The sequence below is a fragment of the Cryptococcus neoformans genome (assembly GCF_000091045.1).
Source record: "Cryptococcus neoformans var. neoformans JEC21 chromosome 14 sequence".
Classification (NCBI taxonomy): Eukaryota; Fungi; Basidiomycota; class Tremellomycetes; order Tremellales; family Cryptococcaceae; genus Cryptococcus; species Cryptococcus deneoformans.
In genome coordinates, this window is record NC_006683.1 from 382,941 (window position 1) to 408,663 (window position 25,723).

The following is a 25,723-nucleotide window of genomic DNA, read 5'->3' on the forward strand; positions in this document are numbered from 1 at the left end:
TCTTTCTGCTGGCCCGTACACGTGGATGGCCGATGCAGCACTGACATAGTCATGTTCGTCCTGACGCTTGAAGCGGCCGTTGCATCAGCGAATGGAAGCTGCCGTATTGATCATTGCGCTGTTTGCGACTTTTTGCCCTTTTTGAGCACCACGTGGCTTTCCGTTGCCACTGCTTACGTTCGCCATCGCTCTTTATTTGTCCAGAAATACATGGTAATTCAGCCGAGTTCGGCATGCTGGTGGCAGATATTTTGGATCGCCCACGTACTGCGGACAAGGCGCAATGTATCACACATGGGGTTCGACCCTAATTAATAGTAATGTATAATAAGAAAGAATTCAGTCGTTAGTGCCAGGAACTTGTAACATCCTGTACAGACTGCAGGAAACAAAGCTGTGAAAAAAGCATTCTCCAGAAGTTAGACTACTAAGTACACGCTACCTATTCCCCAACGGTTGCCAGCTCAAACATGGTCGTAGGTCTGGCAAATCTGCATCTCAGCATTCCAGCCCTTTGGAGCCTCATTGAGGGCCCATGGGCGCGATCCTGACTTTTCTGAAACCCGTCGATAACCATTTAGCCTTGGGGTCACTTACGTAACCTATTCACTTTTTCCTACTTCGGTTGAGCTGATCGTTATCAACGAAGAACGATAAGAAACTCGTTTCGCTTTGAATTTTTTACGGCGGTCCACGGGCTAAGGACTGTTACCCATGGTCCATGGCACATGGCGCCAGATGTAAAGGTACACAGCTATACAGGAAATTATTCAGCATGCAGCATGGACAGGCAGGCCGTCCACAATTCATAATAACCGATACAACAATTTAATAGATGATATTGGGATATTGGAAGTGGTGGTGTAATAACGGGAAACTTGCTATAAGATGATACGGTGGTTGCTAGTTACAGGCACGCTATCAGGATTTCGTTAAGGTCAGCATTTAAGGTCTATACGCCGATTATCTCATCTCTGACCTCTAGACTTTTCCTACTCTCTCCGTCTGCTGGTCTCTGAACCTCAGTCTCCGTCTGCAGTACGTAGGTAGACAAGGAAAAGCCGAGATTTCGAGATCCGAGCCTTCAGCTTTTTATATGAGTGATACCCAACTTCGTTCATGTTGGTTTGATGTGTCGGAAAACCCCCGAAATTCGCTTTATCACATGATCCTGCTCTCCGCTTGCTTGTTTGGGTTCTCTTCTGCTCGTCTGCTATTCTTGCCCTGGCTCTTCCTTTTATTCAATCAATGCAAGCCCCTTGTTTCCATGCGCCTCTTTAAGCCCGTCTTGTGATGTTTATATATAGTTCTGTTGTCTTCTGTGTTCATTGCTGGATTCCTCTTCTTCTTTTCCACCATCAGCATCATGATGCTCCATGGATATGATCTATTCACACAAATGCACAATTTAACCAAGCCTTTAACGCTAACATCCACGTCAACTAGTCGTATTCCATATCATCATGTAGACGAGCAGCCTGATAGAGACAACTATTTTGATGCCCTTCTCTTCTTTTCTTTTTTTCTCCTGCCATCAACATGACAACTTATTTTAGTTAAGTCCGCCGCTTCGGTGACGTAAAAATGGGATGATAAATAAGATGGTTACTAACCATATCGGATTTGGCCGACAAAACCATGCCGAACTTTTTCATATGGCAGCCGCTTTGATTTGAATTTAAATATTTAATAATAATAATGCCTCACGCCGAGCCTCGTCTTCATTAGAAATTTTACTAATCACGCATTTCATAAAAAAAAGTAGCCGAAGAGAAAGGCGACCGAGGACGACTGATGAAAGACGTAAGGCTCGGGCGTGCGGTAGCTCATCAGTAATAGATGTGCATGCTCTGCTGTTGCATACTGCGTCCGGTCATCGTCCGGTCAGGAATGTATGAAGGAGGAACTTGCTCATCCGTCGCTCGAATCAATGTGAGCGGTGAATGCAGCAATTGTTTGTCTGTCCGACCGATAAAAACTCATACAAATTAAAACGCCGGCCACCGGAATGGAATGATCATGCCAATCCCCCGAACCACCCTTAAAATTCGCGTTTCCCCCAATTATTTCCTTCGTTTCGTCCTTTCAGCCTCCAGCCTTCAGGTTTTCTATATTTCAGTCCCTCAAATATTTTCCCCAGAGCCCAGAGATCGTACGCAATCTCATCTGGAATTCCTATTGAATTATGAATATCGAATTTCCTGGTTTCTAATACATATGTGTTGATATGCATTCGTTTATAAATAAGCCCTGATTGGCTGTTTCAAAAGTGGAACACAACCACCAGAGTTAATTCACGTTAGTGATAAGGATAAACAATAATCAGGGGCTTATTGAGCACGCAAGTTCCATTAATGTCTAACGTCGTCAACATTGGTTTTCCTCCCCTTGTCCTTTGCCGGTCTTGAAGCTAATAATAACCACTTTTATCTATTCCCATTTGTCAGATCCAATAATAAGATCCGAATTTCACTGCGGTTATTCGCTTTCACTTCCTTTCTACTATTCCATGCATGTCCCATAATAAGCTGAACTCCGTGATGGATGATGGATGGTTTATGCGACTGGAAAATAGGACAGATCCAGAGATCTAAGACAATAGCAAGGCGGGAAAGACAGCGAGTAATAAAGACAAGAGGATGCAACGAACAAGAAGATAAAGAAGGTGGCATGGTCTTTCAAACAAACTCAAACGATGGTTGGTACGCACATTCTGTAGTATAATAGCTGCTGTTGCTCTGGTATGTTCAAACTTATGAGACTACTGTAAAATCCCGCTCATAGCTGGCGTATAATTTTCACCGCAATCTTAGATCCTCTTTTCTGAAGCCTTATTTCAGAATGCTCGTATCTTGTTTTTCCTCTCCCTCATTCTAGTTGAATTACCCTTCGAGCAAACTATCAAAGGCTCTTTGGTTTATACATAAAAAGTTGACGTTGCTGTCATCATATGAAGAATAAGAAGGTTCCGATCAAGGAGATTTTTTATCCTTTGGCAAATGACAATACACTTGAACAGCTAGACATAAATGTTGCTGCTGCATTATGACCTTGTGGCTTGGCGCCCACACACACATCAGTGTAGTTGAACCAACATGCAACGTCTTTCATTGGGCAAATGTGTCACCACATGAAGCAAAATTTCGAGGTAGGGGCATGTATATGCAGAAGGAAAGAGAGAGGTATGCAGTAAGCAATATGTAAAATACTGCCACCACGTACAGTAAGATGACGACAAACGACAGACTGATTGATGGAGGGATACTATTAGAAGAGGACAGAAGAGGAAGAAAGCTAATAAAGGGCGACGTTGTCGTTGCTCCTGGTGGTTGGTGTCCGCGAAACCATAGCAGCGTTACCGCGGATATATCGGACTTGCTTGTGGTTCGGGCCTATCTAACTATTACCTGGTGTTTACTTTCTTTGACTTCGTTTACTCTCCTGTGACCTGCAATTTGCGAATGAGGCTTTGTAAGAAAATATTATATACGTATGCCAAGAAGTTAGACTGAGATGCAAGACGTAAGGGCCGCTAGGCAACTATTTTACTACATCGATCCGATACGGCCTACGAGAACGATGATGAGTTACTATCATGAGAGTGATCGCCGTTATGATTTGATAGCTCCAACTAACCTGGATGCCTGAAGGACAACGAATTGAAGGGTATGGTGAGAGCGGAGCAGGGATATCTATTTGCGAGATTGGTTGCTGTTGCACACCTCGCATGCATCTTCTTTTTTGTTCTGCAGTACGTAGAGGTTTGCCACCGCGTGGCCCATGCTTCATTCCTCCACCCGGAAAACAAAAACAAAACGCGCCCCCTGAATGTTTCATGTTCGCGGCGCATCATCACCTACCTACCTTGACCGGCGTCTGAACCAAGTATCGCCCCATCACTTCCGACTTTCCGCTCCCTTTGGTCGATCATCCCTCACATTCCCAGGTCGCAGACTCCCAGCTCCCCCGCAGCAGATCGGGTGGACACCTTATATCTCAAAATCCTCGTGGCATCCATCCGACGCCGTCCGCCAGCAACAACTTCTCGAGCGGACCCGGATACGAGAGAGCTCATCGTACGCCAAGTTAGTATAATATATTACCGCGTAGCCAGTCCGTAATTCATAACCTCTAGCAAATAGCAAGCGAGTTAATCCAATTGTGTACTCGGCATTGAGGGCCTCAGACGCTGAAACGAAGTCATAATGTCCGTCAAGAGCCTATTAGCTTCGAGCTACGGCTCTATTGAGAACCGACGATACTCTTTAGATAGAATACGAGGGGAACTGAATGCTGTAGTAGAAGGTAAGTAATCACCGTACCCCCGTAATGACCATTCGTTCACTTGTCTGCTGCACTGCTGTTATAGCTCTCCCGACGCAAGTGCATCCAGCTGAAAGAGAGATTTACCTGAACGACATTCTATCCGACCTGCATCCGAAAGAAGAAGCAATATGGAGGGATTGGCCAAGCGATGGTAAGCTCATCTTGTGCCTAGAGAATATCAGAATACCGCGTTTATCAAGAGCGTAGTCTACCTACTTGCCCTCACGGCTGTCAAATGCCTCGGACGAAACCCCATTGGATCAGAAACCCTGCTCTCAAGCCATCACATTTCCACTCTCATGTTTCATTCAACATTACTATCAGATGATTCTGCGACGTTTCCGACCGTCGTTGCCCAGTCATCAACGTCACCACAGGCTCGTGAAGCCTTGAAGATCTTGGCCAACATGCTAGTTCTTCACACCGCCGGACGTATCGAATTCTTCAAAGCCCGCGGAGCTATAGCGGTTGCTCGCGCTTTGTCCGAAAGTTCTACACAAGACGAGAATGATGCAGCGCATGCGGAAAAGCTGTTTTTACTGGGGAGACTTGGATTTTTGGTCACTGTGGAAAGGGCTGAAGCGGCGAAGCAGATGGTAGATAACGAGGTGGTGGATGCCCTCGTGCAGGTGAGACTGTCCATCTCGTCCAAGACAGAACTAACGAAGGAGCAGATTTTCATGTCGGCCTCTGTCTTACCCGCTTCTTTCTTGTATCTGAGCGAATTGCTCAAACTGACGAACGCATTACTTCAATTCTATCCTTATAAACAGCCCTCTGATGCTACAACTGGTGTTGATCCTTGGGACGAAAAGTTTGATTAGTGAGTAATTGTTGTTAAACAGTTCAGTTCTGATCTTATCTCTAAGCCTTCTTTACCCTCTTTTGCGCCTTTTTTACGCTACTCCAACGGTCGATCTTAGCCCGCCACTTACCCACATCATGAATACTCTGCTTTTGATACCGTTCAAAACACGTTTGTTACCAACATGGGCTTCGGTCCCTGAAAGTCCCGGTTCCCTACAAGTCAACAGTCCCTCGAGCCCTTCGTCCACAATGAGAAATATTCTCACCAAGCTGGGAAACATAGCTTCACCATCCAGCCCTCGCAAGTCTTCGGCCGGCTCACTTGCCCCGCCTGGTTCTAGGCCGCCAGCAGGTGGTCAGAGATCCGCACCAAATTCACCGCGAGGTAGTTTCTCGTCTTCGAGGCCTGGCTTTGGTGCGACATCCGATCATTTCGCGCTATCGTCAAGGCTTCTGAAGATCCTTGACCGGTTCTTTGAGGCATATCTACCATACCCTAAACGGCCGGATGACGATCTGCCTCATTCACTTGTACTGGATGAAATACTTCCTCCGTTATTACTCTTAATGACACGAGCCACATGGGGTTTGGAAAACGTGCGGTTATCGATCAAAGAAATTTTATTACCTTCCTCTCTGTAGGTCTGCTCTCTGGTGGATTTTATCAAATTCAATTGACGTTTTATGCTGCAGAGACCGCTCATCAGAAGCAGGGCCGCTTGAATCCCGCAAGGGTTTACTAGGCAACATTCTGCGTTTAATGGCTTGTGCAGGTCATACTCAAACAAGAAATGCTGCCGGAGAGTTGATGTGGGCAATCTGCAATGGTAATGGTATGTTTAGATTCTCCCATATTTTACAAGCAACTTTGCTGAGCTTCGGACAGCTTCCGATCTCTGCGTAGAAATCGGCTATGGCAACGCAGCTGGCATACTGTTCCAAAAAGGGCTCACTGGTCCACCATCGGCAAAGGTCGAAGAGATTGACCAGCCTAATCCTTCGCAGACCGTGATGCAAATAGCCAAGTCATCTAATCGCCGATCAGACGTCCGGTCGCCTGTAACAACTGTCCAGCCGGCTACGCCTTCTTCTACGTCGACATTCAGCGCCGAAACTTTGAGGAATCCAATCACAGGTATTGAGAACGGTAATCAAGCGACAGGTGACCTGGACGAAATGACTCAGGAAGAGAAGGAGCGCGAAGCAGAAAGGTTGTTTATTTTGTTTGATAGGATGGAGAAGAATCCTGTGATTAGCATGAAGTCAGGGGATGACCAAGACGGACAAAAGAGTAAGGCTCAAGGGCTGAAGGATATAATGAGAGAAAAGTTAGAGAGTGGGGATATGGAGAGATGGGATCGCAAGGATGAGCAAGAGGAGAGACAGAGATTGGAGGAGGAGGCGCAAAAAGACGAAGAGGAAGCTTTCCGGGAGCTTGCGGCCTATAAACGACGCACTGGAAGGTAGTAACCTTACAGATATAATCTATCAATCAGAGACATTGGGGCCCAAATCGTTTTCGACTGTGATATTTGGTTATATCTTGTGCCTTGCGTAAAAGTTGTCATGCTATATGTGACATATCCGTACTATACAATGATGTCTACTCCTTCATGGTCTCGTCGGCCGCCGCATTTGCCCGTTCTTGGATGGCCGTTCTGTAAAGCGTCAGCCCACTGACACTATCTCAGTGATACGCAACACACCTCAATTGTTTTGTAAAGTCGTCATCCACATCATCATCGTCCCAGTTGTCTTCCCACAAATTATCGCTAGGACCGGCAGCAGCTTTCTTCAAAGCGTCTTGGATATTGCCATCATAATCTGCACATGGAAGTCAGCAAAGTCAACAGTATGTCCATTCAATCTGTATGTACCTGTGGCAGGAAAATCCTGAATTGTTCGATTAGCATCACTCAAACTTGACACTTAACTTCTGGACATACTTCAAACTCATCGTCATCTTCCAAAGCACCGAGCTTGGGTAAAGGCTTTTTGTCCGGTTGGGCGTTGGTAGTCGAAGATCCGGCAGTAACTTCTTCCTTTTTCTCTGCTAAGTTCTTCTGTTCTGACATGCTGTCCTATGCTGAAATCTGCACTTTGTTGGAAGTTGGCGTGTTGCAGCTTGAGCAATGCTTGCTCTTGCAGAGCGCCAACGACATCATGTACAACAGCAGCCTGGACGCGCAACCGTCGGACTCCGCCACCATGGACTAACGCGCCACTAACGGCACCAGAAACTAAATCCGAATCCGCTATAGTGGAAAATTGTTTACTCATAGACGTCATCCACTGACAGTCCTTGTGCTAGGGTTAGAGCTTCTGACAGTGAGGAGAAATCCGAGTCGAAGCAATTGCTGATTGCAAAAAATATCCTACACGTAATGTCCATCGTAAGGTGTGACATTCAATTTCTGGCAAAGTACACTTTGATTGTACACTGAGTTTTACATTTTTTTTGCAGTGTAGCTATACATGCAGCAAAATGGTCAAACCCCCGATCCCTTACGAAAACATAAGCTGCAGCTTCTTCACTGATTCTTCGGACGTCAAGACGAGACATCATATGACTGACGGGCGTTCTGTGGGCGCATGCAGGTAGTAGTAAGAGGGTTTTTGGGACAGAATTGTTACCGACGCAGCGCAGCAGTCACACAACTGCAGCCACAGTTACTATTAGTATGCAATGCCAGCTGGTAGCAGAAGATAGCTCAACTGCCTGTAGCTGAACAACCGTGTTATGCTGCCTATTATCCGGCTCCACCCCTCTTTGCTTCCTTGTTGTTAGACAGACTTTACAGCCTTCTTCGGAGGGCAGAAAAATAAAGCATATGCTTTCGATGATTATTATTATCTAGAGTTCTTCTCAGGCACCCGTTCATGATATCCACGTAATGCGGAGAAATCGTCGGTATTTCATTCTTGCAGCAGCAGCAGCCCCAATTAATTCTTTGCGCGTGGTGTCTGCGCCGCTGCTCGCTGCTCAAGTTGGCCATTCTCTTCCTTCTTTCATCTCTCTCTTCTTTCTTTTGAAGCCCTACTTTTTTCATACCACGCCCCTCTACAGTCTCTCAGCAGCCTCGCCGCTTGCCTTATACCCTCTGGGCGATCACTCGCTCCCGAGTCTCTCGTTCTTCTTACGGAAAGCATCCGCGCGCTTTGAACGCCCGGCATAAAAGAAATCAAACGTAATACCGCTTTGGTCTTGACGACGTTCCCCATTCCGCAATTTTGATCCACCTGTTGTTACTCCGTTGTGACACTTTCAAGAGTGGTAAAGACCGAAATGGCTTCCACGCTCGCTTCAAACTTCCTTATCGATCCCTCACCGCCAATTACTACGTCTTCCTCTCCGGTCTCTGCCTTTCAAGTAAGCCAGGCGCCTTATACGACTTCTGTTTCACCACCCGTACAACATCCCGGTGGCAGACTCACAACACCATTAGCGCCTCCTCCCCCACCACCTCTCCACCTGTCGTCTCATCGCCATGGACCTGGTCCAGAAAGACAGATCAGATACGCCGGGGCTGACCATACACTTGGGCCGACCTTTAGCGAGGAGGAAGATGGAGATGATTCCGCCTTCATTGCTGCAAAGATGGCAGCTTTAGGTCTGGACCCCAATGGTGTCCCATACAGTCAAAATGGCTATTCAGGGGTAAGCAACACCTCTTGGATTACTTAGACACGGCTGACAACTTGATTCAGTCTCACAATGCTCGAGCTCCTCGCGCGAAACGGTCACGCACCCCGACAGTTATTCGATTGCATGATCAATCGGGATACCAGAAGCATGCTCAGCAGGAGGCTCTGATTAGCCTTCTCGCACATCAAGGTTCGTCGGCACAAGTTCGCGAAGCTTTAGCATTACTTGAGCTTGAGCAGGCTCAGCAAGCCGCAACCGATCGTCACTACCATACTCAGATGATGGCTCAGAATAATGCGCGTTTAGCAGCTCAGCGACAGGCAGACAGGCAGGCGGAGTACGAGAAACAGCTCTATGTCCAGCAACAGATGCAGCAGAAGCAGTTGGAGCAACTGGCCATTCAGCGTGAGGCTACGAAGAGACAATTCCAGCAGCAACAAGAAGAACAGTATATGTTCCAACAGCGAGAGCAACGCTTGCAGCAACTTCATCTCCAACAGCAGCTAGCTGCTCTTCAGACGGACTCTTATGTTGCTCAAGCTCAAGCTCAGCGTCAGCGCAGCATTCTTGGCGCTCAGATGCAAGCGAATCTCCAGGCTAGATCCGAGCGAGCCGCCCAGGCTAACTGGGCCATGGGAGTAAATGAAGCGGATCTCAAGGCCCGATTCGAGTCGGCTATGCCCGTAAGGAGTCCAATCCGTGAAGATCACTCCCGTTTTGAAACCGCTCTTTATGGCACGCGGGGCACTTCTACCTCTTCTTCTGCTAGCGGTAGCCCTAATACCCCTTCCTGGCCCTCTGCTCAGTCTTCTTCGCCCACAAAGTCGATCTCGGGCATTGCCGAACCAGTCTCAGTTCCTGTTTCTTCCAAGGCGGCCCCGGGTGGACGTTTCGCTCAGGCTCGTCTTGCTCTCGCTGCCTCTGGTACTTCCTCGTACGGCACTCTCACTGCTACCTTGTCTAAGAGATCTTCCTCTGAGGACCAAACCACTTTTCCTGTGGCTGAAGTGAAGATTCCCCCTGGTGAAGTGTCCCGCACTACGCCTGCCTCCCCCATCACTCAGCAGGCTCGTCAGTCGGTCGGTCTTGGCCTTGGTCGCCCGGCGGCTTCTGTTACAACAGCTGAAGCAAAAATAACCAGAGACGCGGTTGATGCTGCTAGTGCTAGGATTTCCAATGTCGCCTTTGGCAGACCTCATTCTTCCGGAAACAACGACTCAAGGTCTTCCAGCCAGTCTATCGGATTAGCGGTGAAGAAAATCTCCGTTGCTCGTCAGCCTTCTGGTCCTCCTGGGGACGTTAAGGATCTTGGTGACAGAAACTTCCAAGCTCGGTAGGTCTTTTTGTAACCACTATCGAGCCTCACATTAACATTTGTGCTATAGTATCCGAAAGCAAGCAGGGCTCAACCTCGGCATGCTTAATCGACGAACTGAATCTCCTGTCGAGATCGCCTCCACCGCCTAGGCTCGGATTTCCCAATTTTATTTCCCACTTGATTGCTTTAATAATGTACAGTACGCCTGTTTGTATTTGATTTAATGGGAGGTTGCTAGGAGCAACGATGAGAAGAGCAGGGACACAAGCTGTTGGGACTGTTTTCGCGAACAGCATCGCTGTCCTTTGGAGAAGAAAGAAAAAAGAATGACGAAATCTTCGTCGGCATGCCCGTTGGCCCATTCATTTCCTTTTGTATATCAATACCTGCCAGTATACAATAATTACTATGTTCGTTGTAGGATCAGACCAAGAGTTGCTTTTGTGATGACATGATGTTGAACATATCTTCGTGGGTCCAACAGACAGCAAACCGCGAGTCGATAGGTGTAGAGGACATGATCAATGAAGGAATACGGAATGGACATGATTAGTGAAGGAATACGGAAAACAAAACAAAAAAGCTGTTTCTAGAACACAAGGTAATGGATATCCATATTTATACAACCTTATAATTATGCTACGCTATTCCAATGGGAAAGTGGATGATGTGAAGATGCTGTGGGTGTGAAATCTGAAATCTGGTTGAATGGTATCTAAACAGCGGGAGCAGGTCGTCGAGCGGGCTCGATACCCTCGGCAGCGCTGAATTGGGCCTTGCGGCAGGAGGAGAAAGAGTCTTTGCATGAAGGGCAAGTGTCGGTGTTACTGATCATCTATGACGTCAGTGTCTGACCTTTTTGATGAGATGTAAGAGCGCTGCTTACCCAGTGCACTTCAAAGCAACACAACCCTTGCCCTCACAGACAGAACAATCAGAAGGCTGGGTGGTGCACCCATGAACCTCAGACTTGGCACAATCAACTTGAGTTTCCTGCAAATTGGAAGCAATGGTCAGCGAGCGGCAAAAAGAGATAAGGGTATAGAGTAGACTTACGCCACAGAAGTCACAGTTGGAGGGGTTTCCAGAGCAAGTCATCGTGCTGATTGCGTACGTGTGTTTGTAAATATATGTAAAAGGGGTGCTTAAGTGATAAAGCTGGTATCTCTGGGCCGTAAAGAGAAATTGGTTGAGATGGGTATGCAACTCGATGAAATATAACGCTCCTTTATACCTTGAACTTCGGGATATTCAGGAACGATGCGGGATAATCAGCGCGTCGTGAGTGGTCCATTATCGGGTCGGACCGTGTCGCGTTCAGCCAATGAGAGCTCATGGTATTGTCAGCGGCTTGAATCGCATAAAAAGCAGACACAATTAATAAAATGATAGACTCGACATAAGAAGCCCCTCGACTGGTGCTTGTCATTGGGTCATCGAGAGGTGGGGGGCGGTGGGTGAGGGGGGGCGCCTCATCGGAAGGGCCTGTTGTATTCAGCCTATTACAATGGTTGATTAATAATCGTAAAGACTGTTGTTAATAATTAGCCCCTCTTCATCATTAATTATGTTATTATTATTGGCCGACTATACCGCCTCCTCGCGTGACCATCACGTGAGACCACCACCACTATCACCACTCCGATCTTACCTCCACTCTTGAAATCTTCTTCGATGGACGAACGAACAGTAGGACGAACCGTAACAAATTGATCCTCGATCCACACCATCACTCCGGTAACTTGTGTCAATCGGTTGCCACCATCGAGCAGTTGATTGATTGATTGACTGACTGAATGACTGGACACCCATCTCCTGTATCAAGACTGGGACCTGAAGCTGACTGAAAGTGCAACCTTGATTCTTTGCTGAAAGGGAATGATGGTACTTTAGTAGGCGAGAGAGAAGTATGTGGCCATAAGAGACACAAAATAGTTTCCAAAACTTACTACACATTACAAAAAGGAATTATGGGGGTTTCTAACTGTCTAACAGTCGTAGTGGACGTTTAAAATCAACCTATGAAAGGTTACTCTTCTAATAATGTATAACAGCACCGTTGTCGTATAAACGTTGGCGAATGATTGTTATTATTGTAGCTTCCTACATACCCATTGCTGATGAGAATCTGATTCGAGGGACTTACAACGAGACGATTGTATCCGAAAGGTATGCATATTATTAATCCATGGGTGCGGAAATAAGCAGTAAGCGAGCAATACCCTTGAAAGAACAGGACAGAGGCGAGGGTAAAACTTGATTTGGCCGAAGCAGAAATACACTATTGCGTGTGTAGATTTACCTACAAGGCTATATCATTTAAACTGCACTATTCACTTGTTGCGGCCGTGTCAGGAAAACTCATCGTCGAGGAGAGCCGCGGGGAAGCCAAGTAGTTTGTTGTGAGCTCATGTCAATTACTATCGATCACTGATGTAATTGACGACGGCGAAAGGTCGAAATTACGAGCTATACTGAGAGCGGCAATAATTCCGCTTGACCTGTGGATTTCTAAACGGAGAGAAGGGCACAATTTATACCTAGGGTGAATTGTATAGTAGAAAATTCGAAAAATGATAAATAAAGCCTGAAAGCAAAATCAAAACCTACTCTAGGTGGTGGTGGTGCGCCCCAACGCCACCTGCCTGTACTTTTGGCGTAACCTTTGATGATTGGAATCTGAAATGGACGGAGCTCTATGGACTTTAAGGTTTACTCTTATCCTGGAGTTTACCTTGACCCTTTCTTTAATTAGTAGCTTTCTTGCTTCTGCCGAACCTTCGTTCGCGGCCCCCCGCAATTTGTATTGTTGTCACCCCGTTCTTCCCGAATCTTCGTCCCACTCGTCCTCCGGGTTTCAGTTAACAACCTCCTCCAAGCTCGTCTCGACCATCCCTGTAGAATTTGTTGACCCGTGCCATCCTCTGTTTCTAGAGTTATACTGAACTGTATCGTCCATTCTGGCCTCATCTTATTACTCTCTTTGGCTTCACAACCGTCTTTTCTTTCTTTTGCCTCGCACTCACCCGCCTTCCGCTTAAGCGAAGCAGCAGGTAGCCGTTAGTAACTACGAAGCTTTGAAGGCGACTTATTAGACTGCTGCAAACCATAGGAGCGACAGCAGATCGACTAGAGTCTACAAAACTTAGCTTTTTCGAAATATAGGCACTGAATACCCCAAAATCTTGTCCAAAAACCTGCTTGCCGCTCAAAGCTGGAGCTGCTCGCCAGGACAACGGGTTGTACGGGCAAGAAATAGCTTAAATCCTGGATTGAGGCATTCCAGGCATGGATGCGAATGATTGCGGAACTGAGGAGCCAAATGTTTACATGGACGAGAAAGAAGTGCCTCGAGAGACAGTCAAGTTGTATGTGAACGCACCACCGATTGTGCTTTAAAAATGCTGACATTCATGCTTTCCCACCTCACACCACCCCACAGCCAAGCTATCTCTGAATGTCCACAACACTTGTCCCTCTATGCTAGCCTTGCCGAGCACAGCTTACAAACCCCCCAAACATTCCCTCTAGACTTTTCCCTCCAACCGCAGGAAACGGATCAAGATGAGTCAACCCGGACAACATCCACACCCCCTCAGCCTATCAGCCACCTGGCTGCAATAGATGCGGACAAGAGCCATCATGTTCCTTCTCAGTCCTCTTTACTATCATCATCCCCTCCCTATGCAGGATCTCGATTGGGACCAGGGTCTTACAATTCACGCAACTCTCCGCCCTCCCGTGTGGTGCCCGTGACAAATCTACCTACTGTAGCATCATATCAACCAACGGTATCTCGTGAATCTCAATATCCTCGCTGGCCTTCCCCAGGTTTGCATGAGATACAGCCTCCCAACGGACGGCTGTCCGCTCATCAGATGCTTCTTCTCACTCCCTTCGGCGGGCAGCTCCCGGCGACAGCCTTATCCACACCAGGAGGTTCGTCGGGAATGTCGAGAGTATCTTCAAATGCAAATATCCCTGAGGGACTTGCAATTTCTGCCGGTTTCCATGAGAGGTCATCCGCTGGCTCATCAATATCAATGAAATGTGGCAGAAGCAATGGTGGGAGCTTGATGGAAGTTTCATCAAGCTCTATGGGTTTAGGTATCAGTACTGGAGCTGGGGCGTTGGACATGTCTAAAGATATGTCTTTGACCCCGATGAGTCGTTTACCCACAAGACTTTGCCAGCCTCTCAGTGCTGGCTCTGATACAATCCACCCCTCACCACCGGTGTCTGCGTCCGAAAATTCTCAAGTTTTGCTATCACGGCAAGGTAATGAGCGGGATCTAAAGCAGGAGCGCAGTCAGTCGCCCATATCGGGGACAGGGATGAGACATGATCCAGGGGTAGCAGACAAATCTGCAAACAATTACGATGTCGACGGAAGGTTACAGCTTATGCCCCCCACAGTGGCGATGACCAGGTGCAATTCACTACCGGTCTTGACACTGAGAGAGTTGCAAGCAATTCGGGAAAAGGACGGCGATTCAGGAATTCAACGAGGTGGTCATTGGGCTTGGGTCAGTAGAGAGGTGATAGTGGACGAAGATGGCAATGAGGTGTACGTAGAGTTGTTCATTCTTCTTTTCTCTATCAAAGTCCTTGCTTATACTATTGATAGGATTGAACCTATTCCTCAAGGAACCATCTGTACCGGCCCCACTACTGTCATCGCCCCTCGGAGGCCGTCATTCACAATTTTCCAAGATCCTTTTGCTGGCGGTCCGCTCTATCCGAGCGCACAGCCATATATACCTATTGCAACTTCCTCCGACTGTCGTTATCCTCCTGCATACCTTTCCAGGAGAATGTCAGAGATGCCCTCTGTGGTATCTGATGCATCTGCGTGCGGGTTAGATAAGGATACTCGACGACCGAGCATGCCTGTCGTTCTGGAAGTGGGTAGGAGGAGTAAGGGATCGCCACATCTCCAGCCGTTACGCAGTCATTTGTCCTATACATCCACGCCTTCCTTCACATTTGCCCATTACCAGGGTACACGGCGACTCAAAACTGAGATCAGACTGAGATTCGTCGGTCCTGAATCAGACTGATACCATTTAATGTTTATTTATTTGATATCCTTCTGAGACATGTATCACTATGATATCAGCTGACATCGAACTATTATCAATGGATCGATGCATATATTCATCAGTATGCTCCCTGCTGTCTATGTACAGATACTTTGCTATTGCATTACAATCACATTCCTCATACAGAAGCCCAGATTAATTCTGAACATCCCCCTACCTTGCTTCATTACCGCGCCTACTCAGGTTCGGTCGTCATCCACAGAAAGCAACAAGACCTTTCAGCTTGTAATACTGTCTTGTCATTCAGTCCGGCTCAAGATCATCCCAGACTTGAGCGATACAAGTCTTCCGCAGCGAGATCGACCGGCATGGGTTTGAACATTGTGCTTTTGCCTGCTGATGGAAGGGCTGCAGGGAGCGGCACGACATTCTCATCATTTTACAACGATAAAGCCACTGAGAGTCCAAGGATTGCAATAAGGAGAGAAGCAGTCCCCGAAGGGCAGACAGGGAAAAGAATAAGTATAGCTGTTGTGGGACACTGCCTGGGCTGAGGTTGACAAAGTCAACCTACTAGTTGGTGCCAGCGATTTTCTACCTGTCATTGTTGTGCCAGTATCTCTTTCGACCCATCCCTCGCCTGCTCCAAACTACCCTGCCGTACCGCCATAAGAACACTCCTTTGGTATCAGTCCGGCTGCGTTACCTCCTCGGGTTAAAGTTGTCGTTTATGACTGACAGGATATACGCATGGGGCGGGAACTGTGGCGCAGTGTCGAGCATGCAATGGTCGCGGTTCATGCTAACCATAGGATTGATGTTACCCATGTGGTAAGTTCAAAGGACTGGAACTTCATGATGATCTGAGCATAAGGAGTAAAAGGCTGAAAACATGGGATGTAGGGATGCATCTAGGCGCATAATCTACTCCGCTTTCTTCTCTTGTTCAGCGACCTTTTGGCCGAGCAGTTTTGCACTGACATTCCTGACGTTTTGTGCCGCCCTTTCTATACCTCCAGACTGGGCCTTCTTGTACAAGGTAAGAGCAGTGTCGAGGTTACCGGCTAGATGGAAAGGAGACATTAGCTGTAGGATGGATGCGAGAAGCAATACTGATAGACATACTGGATTCGAGAACGGCCGCAAGGTTGAAAGCAATCTACAAGAAGCGGCGTTAGATGCCTGACTGGATGTACCTACGGGGTTCAACGGCGTACCTCTGGGTCTTCGGGTGACAGTTCAAGTGCCTTACTGCTCGTCAAATGGCCAATGAGCGAATGTTTTTCCATAAACCTCCCAATACTCACGTCAAGTGCTTAATAGCAAAAGCCGGTTTAGGTGGCTTGTCAAAGATGTAGGCCGAAGCCAAGTCTATTGGATCATAAGCCTATGTCCACTCCGCTACAGAATTTTGGGAGCTGACGACGTACTTGTGTGAGCATCAGCGGAGGGTTGGAGAGCGAGCGATTTTTCCCAAGCTTGAATCGCCGCCTCCTTGTTTTCTACCCATCGGTCAACTTTCAATCCTCCTCCTGGTACTGTCTGTCGTGTGCTTACGGAGGTGATATTCACAGTTCTATCCACTAAGATCAATCACTAAATAACAAGAAGACAACAAAACACCTACCGCAAGGTTATGCCATCCTTCACTGGTCTCCTTCACCTCGACACTTTCCTTGTACAAGTTTCGAGCGGTAGAAATGTCACCATCTTCCAAAGCGCGAGTTCCAGACTCAAGCAGGTCTTGGGCTCGGGTAAGAGAAGGGTCAATAGCGGAAGAAGGGGATGGAGATGACGTCGCATAGGCTGAATGGAGATTTATTAGTTTATTTGTCGTAGCCATGGTCTGATTGGGATTGGTATACCTCGGAATGAAGGACCGGCAACGGGGCGAGCCATGAGGGGCCGGGGAATGATGTGGGTGCGGGCGAGCCGGGAAGAGTTGAGCAGGGATCGGGCGAAAGAGGCCATTTTGCTGCTATAGTGTCTTATGGGATGGAAATAATAGCAAAGAGGACTAGTAAAGTGTATATGTACAGAATAGCAGAGATAAGCTACAATTTCAATGGATCGAGAACGAACTTTTGGATACCGTTTTGATTTTCGACGACGCAACAAGATGGTGGAGGCAGATTTCCTCCACAAGCAAGCCGCAACCTACAAGTACAACTATTTTTTAAGGTCGTAAGGTCTAGCGTCAAGGTACAAGGTCTCCTCCTATGCAGCATCTCAAAACACGACAGTTCAAATGCTGTGGGTATAGACGCTTTCGGGATATGCGTATAGAGCATTGCGTATTTCAACCACTCAACCTGCCCACGACTACAATTGTCCCACCAATAGCAATCATTCCGATCCCCCATCTCGAAATCCCTCGTACCACATCAATTGCCAACCTTTATGAGGACCCTATCCAGGAATTCTTAAACGATATCACGCTTTCCACATTAATACACAGCTCAATCTGAGACACCAATAAAGCTTTTATGATATGCATGTCGCCGATGCCATTTCCACCAATTCTCCAGCCTAACCGGACTTGTTACTATCACAATCATTGTCAGCATCTTCCTTTTCAAAGGCTATGGCCATTCTCTCCTCTACCTCTGGCAGCATCACATTCTTCCCTCCCATACAAGTCCCAGAGTAATACTCACAGGTGGTAGTAAGCGGCGTAGAAGGGGGTACCGAAGCCGAGAACACCGAAAGTGATGATCTTGGCGGCAAGGAAGTACTTGTTGGTAACGTCAGTGGGGATAGTGCTACGAAAAAACCACCCATAGAGTCAGTCCCCAATATCCTCTGAGCAACTCCTCCACATGTCTTTTGAATCCTGCAGAAGTACAAGGTGGACGCACTGGTCGACGACGTTCTCAAAGTGGACGGATCGGACCTGCTGGGGCGTCTTGAGGGTCCTGGCGGCACGGAGGGTGGATCGAGCGAGGAGGGACATTGTGGATAGTAGGGGCGTTGAGGATGACTCGGCTGTGGGATGTAGGTGCATTCTTGGGACAAAAGGTGGGTCGCTGAGTGGCTGCTCGGAATGGCTCGCGCGGAGATAAGTGGAGTTCCGCGATGTGGCACTCCAAGACGCGTCCAACTATAGATAGACGTTAATGTCAAAACTCAACAGACGCGTCAATGTTCTCATAACGTCTCTTCCGAAACAAAATGAGCAATGCTCTGCCAGAAAAGAATGTCGTGCTGAGGTTTCCTCCTATGCCGAAAGGGCAGGAAGATATCCAGGAAGAGACATATCAGCTCTTGGAGCTGCCTCCGGAGCTTCTTAAAGAGGTGGAAGCGTTGAAAGACAAGGAAGATGGACAGGTTTTTCCGTAGGTCATATATCAAGCTCACGATGTCAGCTAACGCAACAATAGTCTCACGATAAAAGGCAGACCATCAGACGATGCTACGCTTTGTACTGCCGATTCGACATTTCTCCTCCGTACAGTGGGCATTTCAAACTCCCTCCTCGTTTGTCTACCACCATCGCCCAACGACCCATCCTATACACTCACCACTGACGAAGAAGATCGACCTACTCTGCAAATAAGAGATATATGCCACCAGGTTCTCGAGTGCGTACCCGTGGCCCCAAACTTGGAGAGGATTAGAACGGTGTTAAGGGCTTCCGCTTGGGAAGGGATGGGGAGCGGGGGGTTGGGAAAGAGGAAAAGGGAGGATGGAGATGGACGGAAAGTGAAGAGATGGACAAAGGAGCAGTTACGGAGTGTAGTACAGGCTAGTGAAGCTGAGTTGGAACAAGGATTGAAAGAGAGGAATGTGATCGAGGTTGACGGTGGGTTTTGATTTCCACAAGCTCAGACTGACGTTTCAGGGCGCATGCTGTTACTTCCTTCCGTTCATTTGAAGGATTTCCTAAACATTCTTCTTTCACTCCTTGCAATCAATTCCTCAAAGCCAGCCACTACGGCCCCCGCTCAAACTATAATCGCTGCTCTAGAAGAGTACGATGTTCCTCCTTCTATATCAGTACCCGCCCTCAATCTGTTTGGCACAGTGGAGGACGGACAGTGGACGGCCAACGTCGAGAGGATGGTCAGGGAAGTAGGTCTGGGTATTCTCTGTGCGGTCAAGAAAAATAAGAAACGTGATGAATTTATGTCGGAATGGCAAGAGGAAGTAGGAGAGACATGGCGTGAATATACGGATCTCAAACTCCTAGAGGTGCGCGTCATCTTCTTTTTGATCAGTAAAACTTGTTGCCAACTGCCGTCTGCTCCAGGGCGAATACATCCTTTCTCCACCTCCACCATCAGCGCTCTCATTCGCTTCCCCTTCACCATTACTGAGCTATTTCCCCCTCGCTTCCCTGCCTCTCCAACCGGCCGAGCGGTTCGCCGAGCTTTTCCTTACCCGCCAACGATGGCGTCCCGAGGAGATGGCTCCTTTTCTTAGAGGTCTCACGAGAGACGGGGATAGTAAAGGCAGGGATAAGTTGGTTGCCAAGTTTGTCAGGATAGTCAAGGAGAAAGATGGGACATGGTGGTATCCTCGCAGAAGTGCGTGATAATGATGGGTTTATACATGGAATACGGTATGTTGTATAAAACTATTTCAAGTGTGCTTGGTGATTATATGTTACGATTTGAGAGGAGGATCAAATGTTGGAGGAGGTCCTGAAGGTCCTTGGTCGTACGCGGCTGTTTTCATGATCAGCACAAGCATCCTCATCTCTCAAAAGAATACTACTCACGCAAGTCTTCTTCATCCCTTCCTCTCTCCTCAGCTCTGGATCTCTCTCCCTCAATAATCTTCCACACCGCATGTCCCGCCCCCTCCCCGACGATAATCTTGGCTTCCAAGACCTGGCCCGTGCCGGGATCAGGCAGCGAGTTGGATGACGGAGAAGGCAAGAAGGACATACGAATATGGTTTGCGGAGAATGTGGGAAGGTTGTAGGTGCAGGACCGGACGAGTGTCTGGTATTTGTCAGTGTGGTGGTGATTGCATGCAAAGCACGAAACGGATAGGCTTACATGGCCGATCTCGAGCGAGTTGAGAGTAGGAGGGGCGTCGTACCCCGGAGGCCCGTCATTAGAGCTTGACCCAGGAGCGTTAAGACTATCCGTCACGAATACGACCTATATCCCTTCCCATCAGAACCATCCTCCAGTCACTGATTGCCACGTTCTTTATTCGGGAGGTTACTTACACGCCGATCAGTTACCCAGAGTCTCCCTTTTGCACTTTCTGTCCGTTTCGGACCTTGAATCGTGGACGGGATATGGAGGGTGAGGGTGGCGGTGTTACCTTCGGTCAAAAGGTTCTCCCCTAGGACGTTGTTAGCCCATTTGAAGCTTCTCTCTGCCCTGGAATGGAGTCTGAGATCTATTTCTGGGGGGGCAAAAGGGCGAATCCAAGTGGCGAGAGTGGACTTACCTTGTAGGAGCTGGGGATTATAGCGATTCGTGAGCTGTACGGTGTTGACTGACATAGCCGCTATAGTTGTTGTGGAAGAAAGGGAGAGTGGTTATGTGCTGGCCAAGGAGTCAGTATGGATAGGGAATACGAGTGACTGCAAGAGATTCGTTGATGACGATTCCCACCTATAACGAGAGCCAAATAAAGTCACGTGACTCTTTCCTCACGCTTGAGTGTCGACGAAAGACTCTCCGCCATTCCATCGACCATCTCGCCCTGCATATACGACTGCCTTTTTCCATAGACACATCCATAATCAGCTTGCCATATCACCCAAGCAAAACGTATAGAGATGTCACGGCTCTCCCCGTTTCGACCACTCGCCTCTCTGTGTTCCGCCGGACCATCAAGAATATCTCGAATCCCTGCTAGGAAATTTGGGTTTTCGCCTTCGCCTTTGCCCGGACTTGATGGGTTCTCGGACGAAGCTGCAAATCCCGTTGTCAGGGATTCTCTTGTACCTATAGTGGTTGAGCAGACTGTGAGTTTTACTGGATGATCGGATATATTGTGTAAGCTGACAGAATCAGGCAAGAGGAGAGAGGAGTTATGATATTTATTCAAGGCTGTTGAAGGAGCGAGTTATCTTTCTTGGTCCTGTAAGCCTGGTGCAACGTGTATGGGATTAATCTGATGTGTTTATGTAGGTAAATTCCCAAGACTCTACGCTTCTCACTGCCCAGTTACTCTTCCTTGAAGCAGAGGATCCCAAGCGCCCTATCAAGCTTTACATCAACTCCCCTGGTGGTGTTGTTACTTCTGGCTTGGCGATTTACGACACTATGCAATACATCTCTCCGCCGGTGCATACTTTCTGTATGGGGCAAGCGGCGAGTATGGGGAGTCTGCTATTGGCCGGCGGCGAAAAGGGACATCGATATGCGCTGAAAAACAGCAGTGTGATGATTCACCGTTCGTCGATCTCTCGGATTTTTCCATGGCCCTAATCGCTGAATATCCCTATAGAACCATCTGGCGGTGCGCAAGGCCAAGCATCCGATATTGCTTTGCATGCCAAAGAAATCCTGCGTATCCGTGCGGCCCTCACCGACATCTACGCTGAGCATTGTACTCGACCTGGAGAAGAGAGGTCCGCTGCATTGGATAGGTTTGAAAAAGCGCTGGAAAGGGACTATTTCATGACCTCTGAGGAAGCGGTGGAATTTGGGATTGTGGACAAGATTGTGACGCAAAGGGGGAAAGAGGTGTCTGAGGAAGAAAAGTAAGGGCATGCATGATGAGTGGCTGGCTGCATGAGCGTGTCCGGGCGAGGCAGAGTCTCGCTGCTGGGCGACGCGCGTTCCTTTCATGGTGGATGTGTATGACGGGCAGGGGAAGCAATCAGGGATGTAACTGACGGTGGTCTGTGCGCATAGGGGGGGTCTTTGTGGCACGAGGCTGTTTCAAGTGGAGGTGTGTGGCCCGTTGTCCTTTGCTCGCCGCCGGTGGATCACACCAGCCGCCCATATATCTGCCGTCTGTCTCTCCACAACCCACAGCCAGTCTTCTGTACTACTAACAACAGCACCAAGTTGATCTTGGCCACACTCTCCTTACGCTCCTTTAATCTGACGTCCAGTCGCCGTAAACCCTGAAATGCTCCTCAACTCCCTAATCACGCTCCTCCTCGCGGCACATATCGCAACTGCCCACAGCCTGGATTCTCGTCACAGGCGTAGACATGTCAGGCGTGCGCTCAAAAGGCAACAGGAGTCAGCGGCTGGCCACTGGTCTACCTACGAGACAAGCACTTGGATCCGTACGTCCAAGCACGCTTTCGTCACATTACATAGTAACGTTCACACGCAGCCGATAACCCGTCGACAGCTGCTCAAATCGTTTATGAAACTGTCTATGTGACAGAAACTGTATGGGAAGACGGACCTTCCCCGACTGCCCCTCAAACTCTTGCTGAATCTTTCCCTACAACATCTGCAAGTGTTTCTGGTAGTGCGCTCACCGGGGAGATTGGGAACGTCAATCTCGTCGCAACCGATCCAATCACAAGCTCTGCCGCCTCAAGTTCAGTCGCAACTTTTGCTGCTTCTCCTATTGAAGTTGCTGCTGGTACGGATTCTAACATTGCTGCACTGAGCGCTGCCACCGCCATTACTGTGTCTCTCGACTCTAGCGATCTCGATGCCCAGATTGACGCCCTTGGCTTTACCATCTCTATAGGCGAAACGATTTCCATTGGCTTTGGCGGTGGTTCCGCCCCGACTACCACATCGTCTGCTCCCACTTCCACTGTTACCGCCTCTGGGGACAAGAAGGTCTTTGCCCACTTTATGGTTGGTATTGTCTCCACGTATGCTGTAGGCGACTGGGAGTCGGACATGCAACTCGCCAAGTCTAAAGGCATCGACGGCTTTGCCCTCAACATTGGTGTCGACTCGTATTCCCAGGAACAACTCGATCTCGCTTACCAGGCTGGCGCTTCTGTAGGATTCGACCTTTTCATCTCTTTCGATTTCAACTGGTACACCATTGCCGATATCTCTGGTGTGGCGAACATGCTTAAACGATACAAGGATCAACCAGCCCAATTCCGCGTCGATGACAAGCCTTTCGTCTCTACTTTTATTGGTGATGGATTTGACTGGAGCTCGGTGGCTACCGAGGTTGGAGAAGAATTGTACGCTGTACCTTTCTGGCAACCTAGCGCCGACAATGCCAACAATGCTGGTCTAGCTGGCCTATTCTCTTGGTGAGTATCTCTGTACGTGGATGCTTGGCTTTCCTAATCAAGTCTAGGGATGCCTGGCCTGGACAACTTGACAATGTTCCTGTCAATGCGTCCATGAGTGATACTCGAGATATTGAGTATCTCGGCTACCTTGAAGCTGTCGGCAAGACTTATATGGCTCCTGTTTCTTCTTGGTTCAGTACCCATTTTGGTGCAGAGGTTTCTTACTCCAAGAACTGGGTGTTTAAAAGTGAGACGCTCTGGAAGGACAGGTGGGACGACATTTTGCAGCTCGGTAGCCGTCTCAACTTTATCGAGAGTGAGTTGGTACTGCATGCGATAAGAAACCTACTGACCATGACTAGTTGTAACCTGGAACGACTACGGAGAGTCTCATTATATTGGCCCTTACAACACTGCCCACACTGACGACTCGTCGTCTGCCTGGGCTGCTGGCCTTGATCACACAGCTATGCTCGACTTTGCTGTCCCATATATCAAGGCATTCAAGGCTGGTGAAACAGCCCCTGTTATTGACAGCGAAATGTTGGTCTACTGGCATCGCCCTCACCTCAAATCAGTTTCCTGTGACAGCACAGACATTTGTGGTTCTAGGCCCACCGGCTGGGACTTTTTGGAAGACACTGTCTTTGTATCTACCATGACCAAGTCTGGCGGTATTGTTAAAGTTACGTCAGGTGGTAACCAAGCCGTTGTCCAGCAGGTGGACGCTGGCGTGCAGATGATTGAAGTGCCCATGGGCGTTGGAGAGCAGATTTTCGAGTTTACCACGTTCCAGGGAGGCTACGGGAAGACTACTTCCAATCTGACGATCAGTGCGGATTGCTGGGTAAGTTCTCCTTGTGTACTGCGAGCAATGCTGACAATCTTGTTAGAATGGCATCTACAACTTCAACTACCATTCTGGTTCTATTACTTGCTAAAGAATCACGTTATCTCGCTGTCAATCGTCATCCGGTGTAATCGTCCCCATTGGCACAGAATAATATCGCCTCTTATACCTCGCATTTTCACCCATGTATGGGCGGCGGACCCTCGAAATTTATTGTTAGTAACAAAAATCCTTTTTTTGATAAGTCCTTCGTTGTAGTAATACGTAGATGCTGGCGTCTGTGGTCGTATACATATCAAAATATCTCGTAGCCCAATGTAATATCCTGATACCAACATAAAGGTGCCTGTTTACTCGTCGCCAGACTCGAAGAAATCGTCCTCTTCTTCCCCTGTTCCTTGAGCAGCATTTTGCTTGGCCTCCTTCTTGTCTCCCAAACCAATCTGCACGTCCGCGCCCAAACCAACGACCACACCATCCACTTGACCCTTTTTCAAATCCGTCTCCGGCTCGCTCTTGAGCTTGCTCTCCTCCATCAACCTCTTGGTCTCCAACAAGAGATCATACCGCCGTTTGGTGGGCTTGTCCATCTTTTCGCATTCTTCGGTTGATGGTACGGGATGAAGCAGTGGGGGAAGTTTGAGCTTGGGTTTTGAAGAATCGTCATCGTCATCTTCGTCCTCTGTCTGGTTAGGGTTACTGGGGAAAAGGGAAATGTATTTTTGAGTGTTTCTTATATCAAATGTCAGCTTTTTTGGGGGTGCAAATGAGGGATGATGGGCTTGAGAGCTTACGGGTAGTGTAAGACATAATTGAGCATAATCCTAGCATCAAGCAGCTCTTCCTCGTGCTTGGATCGTTTCTTGCTCGACGTTTCAGAGTCCAAGAGTTTTCGCTTGAATCGCTTGATTAATCGAACAAGCTTTTGACGTTCTGCAAGACATTAATCGAATGTCGACATTTTGAGTAAAGACAATGGAAAGATGTTTGACTGACCAAAGAACTTGACCTGATAAAACGGTTAGCACACGTTCTCGCATAGATCTACGGGGACATACCTTGTGATACTTGGCTCCATTCTTCCTTTCCACCTCCCTCCTCTCAGCAGCAGCCAAATCCGCTTCCAAACTCGTCAGCCTTCTCTGGGTAGACACACGCAACCCTGGTTCGAGATTTTCCTATCAACCCCCCCAAATTCCATTCCGTCGATTAGCACACACGTATCACCGTCAACAATGGTCTCCCACCACCTCGTTCGGACGCACCTTGGCCAACAATCGTTTCGTCTGTCTGATACTAGACTTTAACTTGCTCAATCCGGGGATACCGGCTCCATCTCGTGCTTCCGTGGCTGGGATCCTGTGCGTAGGTTTGGGTCGGGCAGGCTTGTCAGAGGAAGAAGGGTCCGAAGGGTTCGGTCGGGGTTTGCGGTACGGGTGAGCGCCTTTGCGTTGTTTCTTGTCGGCAGGCATGTTGAGCGGATTTGCGTTTAGATGATAGTGCCAGGTGAAGAGGATGACAAGGACTGGTATGGCAGGTTTCGTTCGTTATTGAAGTTTTCTAAAAGTCGGTGGGCGCACAAGTGGAGGCGCGATTG

The 25,723-nt window shown here is 48.2% G+C and overlaps 12 protein-coding genes across 12 annotated transcripts; 6 read left to right on the forward strand and 6 right to left on the reverse strand.

Annotated features, from left to right (window-relative positions):
• The first annotated feature begins 3,882 nt into the window (after nucleotides 1-3,882).
• Nucleotides 3,883-6,748, forward strand: CNN01270 (hypothetical protein). The gene is made up of 8 exons (XM_024658392.1): nucleotides 3,883-4,085; nucleotides 4,136-4,305; nucleotides 4,370-4,477; nucleotides 4,534-4,955; nucleotides 5,001-5,149; nucleotides 5,196-5,771; nucleotides 5,827-5,966; nucleotides 6,020-6,748. Exons 2-8 carry the CDS (start codon nucleotides 4,206-4,208, stop codon nucleotides 6,598-6,600), a joined length of 2,076 nt encoding a protein of 691 aa, XP_024514054.1. The 5' UTR covers nucleotides 3,883-4,085; nucleotides 4,136-4,205; the 3' UTR covers nucleotides 6,601-6,748.
• CNN01280 (hypothetical protein) lies at nucleotides 6,701-7,260 on the reverse strand. Its single transcript, XM_024658393.1, has 4 exons — nucleotides 7,080-7,260; nucleotides 7,011-7,026; nucleotides 6,840-6,957; nucleotides 6,701-6,791 (listed from the first exon to the last, which is right to left on the reverse strand). The coding sequence occupies exons 1-4, from the start codon at nucleotides 7,206-7,208 to the stop codon at nucleotides 6,737-6,739; spliced, it is 318 nt and encodes a 105-aa protein (XP_024514056.1). The 5' UTR covers nucleotides 7,209-7,260; the 3' UTR covers nucleotides 6,701-6,736.
• Nucleotides 7,261-8,121: 861 nt separating this feature from the next.
• Nucleotides 8,122-10,725, forward strand: CNN01290 (hypothetical protein). The gene is made up of 3 exons (XM_568577.2): nucleotides 8,122-8,791; nucleotides 8,842-10,112; nucleotides 10,165-10,725. Exons 1-3 carry the CDS (start codon nucleotides 8,420-8,422, stop codon nucleotides 10,244-10,246), a joined length of 1,725 nt encoding a protein of 574 aa, XP_568577.1. The 5' UTR covers nucleotides 8,122-8,419; the 3' UTR covers nucleotides 10,247-10,725.
• Nucleotides 10,647-11,281, reverse strand: CNN01300 (hypothetical protein). Its single transcript, XM_024658394.1, has 3 exons — nucleotides 11,154-11,281; nucleotides 10,984-11,090; nucleotides 10,647-10,924 (listed from the first exon to the last, which is right to left on the reverse strand). Exons 1-3 carry the CDS (start codon nucleotides 11,193-11,195, stop codon nucleotides 10,813-10,815), a joined length of 261 nt encoding a protein of 86 aa, XP_024514058.1. The 5' UTR covers nucleotides 11,196-11,281; the 3' UTR covers nucleotides 10,647-10,812.
• Nucleotides 11,282-12,899: 1,618 nt separating this feature from the next.
• CNN01310 (hypothetical protein) lies at nucleotides 12,900-15,274 on the forward strand. The gene is made up of 3 exons (XM_568581.2): nucleotides 12,900-13,465; nucleotides 13,540-14,664; nucleotides 14,725-15,274. The coding sequence occupies exons 1-3, from the start codon at nucleotides 13,386-13,388 to the stop codon at nucleotides 15,155-15,157; spliced, it is 1,638 nt and encodes a 545-aa protein (XP_568581.1). The 5' UTR covers nucleotides 12,900-13,385; the 3' UTR covers nucleotides 15,158-15,274.
• CNN01320 (hypothetical protein) lies at nucleotides 15,239-17,211 on the reverse strand. Its single transcript, XM_024658395.1, has 8 exons — nucleotides 17,005-17,211; nucleotides 16,767-16,945; nucleotides 16,697-16,715; nucleotides 16,570-16,641; nucleotides 16,447-16,510; nucleotides 16,357-16,390; nucleotides 16,265-16,298; nucleotides 15,239-16,203 (listed from the first exon to the last, which is right to left on the reverse strand). The coding sequence occupies exons 1-8, from the start codon at nucleotides 17,108-17,110 to the stop codon at nucleotides 16,064-16,066; spliced, it is 648 nt and encodes a 215-aa protein (XP_024514059.1). The 5' UTR covers nucleotides 17,111-17,211; the 3' UTR covers nucleotides 15,239-16,063.
• A 60-nt stretch (nucleotides 17,212-17,271) lies between these two features.
• Nucleotides 17,272-18,116, reverse strand: CNN01330 (expressed protein). The gene is made up of 3 exons (XM_568589.2): nucleotides 17,998-18,116; nucleotides 17,797-17,901; nucleotides 17,272-17,684 (listed from the first exon to the last, which is right to left on the reverse strand). Exons 1-3 carry the CDS (start codon nucleotides 18,090-18,092, stop codon nucleotides 17,669-17,671), a joined length of 216 nt encoding a protein of 71 aa, XP_568589.2. The 5' UTR covers nucleotides 18,093-18,116; the 3' UTR covers nucleotides 17,272-17,668.
• A 174-nt stretch (nucleotides 18,117-18,290) lies between these two features.
• Nucleotides 18,291-20,065, forward strand: CNN01340 (expressed protein). The gene is made up of 4 exons (XM_568591.1): nucleotides 18,291-18,474; nucleotides 18,520-18,941; nucleotides 18,981-19,330; nucleotides 19,389-20,065. Exons 1-4 carry the CDS (start codon nucleotides 18,311-18,313, stop codon nucleotides 19,671-19,673), a joined length of 1,221 nt encoding a protein of 406 aa, XP_568591.1. The 5' UTR covers nucleotides 18,291-18,310; the 3' UTR covers nucleotides 19,674-20,065.
• Nucleotides 19,632-20,666, reverse strand: CNN01345 (hypothetical protein). Its single transcript, XM_024658892.1, has 5 exons — nucleotides 20,546-20,666; nucleotides 20,319-20,437; nucleotides 20,143-20,247; nucleotides 19,860-20,085; nucleotides 19,632-19,806 (listed from the first exon to the last, which is right to left on the reverse strand). The coding sequence occupies exons 1-5, from the start codon at nucleotides 20,598-20,600 to the stop codon at nucleotides 19,745-19,747; spliced, it is 567 nt and encodes a 188-aa protein (XP_024514705.1). The 5' UTR covers nucleotides 20,601-20,666; the 3' UTR covers nucleotides 19,632-19,744.
• A 152-nt stretch (nucleotides 20,667-20,818) lies between these two features.
• On the forward strand, nucleotides 20,819-21,985 carry CNN01350 (conserved hypothetical protein). The gene is made up of 4 exons (XM_568594.2): nucleotides 20,819-21,068; nucleotides 21,118-21,186; nucleotides 21,235-21,499; nucleotides 21,554-21,985. Exons 1-4 carry the CDS (start codon nucleotides 20,880-20,882, stop codon nucleotides 21,811-21,813), a joined length of 783 nt encoding a protein of 260 aa, XP_568594.1. The 5' UTR covers nucleotides 20,819-20,879; the 3' UTR covers nucleotides 21,814-21,985.
• A 114-nt stretch (nucleotides 21,986-22,099) lies between these two features.
• On the forward strand, nucleotides 22,100-24,440 carry CNN01360 (mutanase, putative). The gene is made up of 5 exons (XM_568596.1): nucleotides 22,100-22,346; nucleotides 22,397-23,294; nucleotides 23,342-23,592; nucleotides 23,639-24,123; nucleotides 24,170-24,440. Exons 1-5 carry the CDS (start codon nucleotides 22,184-22,186, stop codon nucleotides 24,215-24,217), a joined length of 1,845 nt encoding a protein of 614 aa, XP_568596.1. The 5' UTR covers nucleotides 22,100-22,183; the 3' UTR covers nucleotides 24,218-24,440.
• CNN01370 (hypothetical protein) lies at nucleotides 24,391-25,663 on the reverse strand. Its single transcript, XM_024658396.1, has 5 exons — nucleotides 25,392-25,663; nucleotides 25,185-25,304; nucleotides 25,123-25,135; nucleotides 24,921-25,059; nucleotides 24,391-24,858 (listed from the first exon to the last, which is right to left on the reverse strand). The coding sequence occupies exons 1-5, from the start codon at nucleotides 25,596-25,598 to the stop codon at nucleotides 24,477-24,479; spliced, it is 861 nt and encodes a 286-aa protein (XP_024514062.1). The 5' UTR covers nucleotides 25,599-25,663; the 3' UTR covers nucleotides 24,391-24,476.
• Nucleotides 25,664-25,723: the final 60 nt, after the last annotated feature.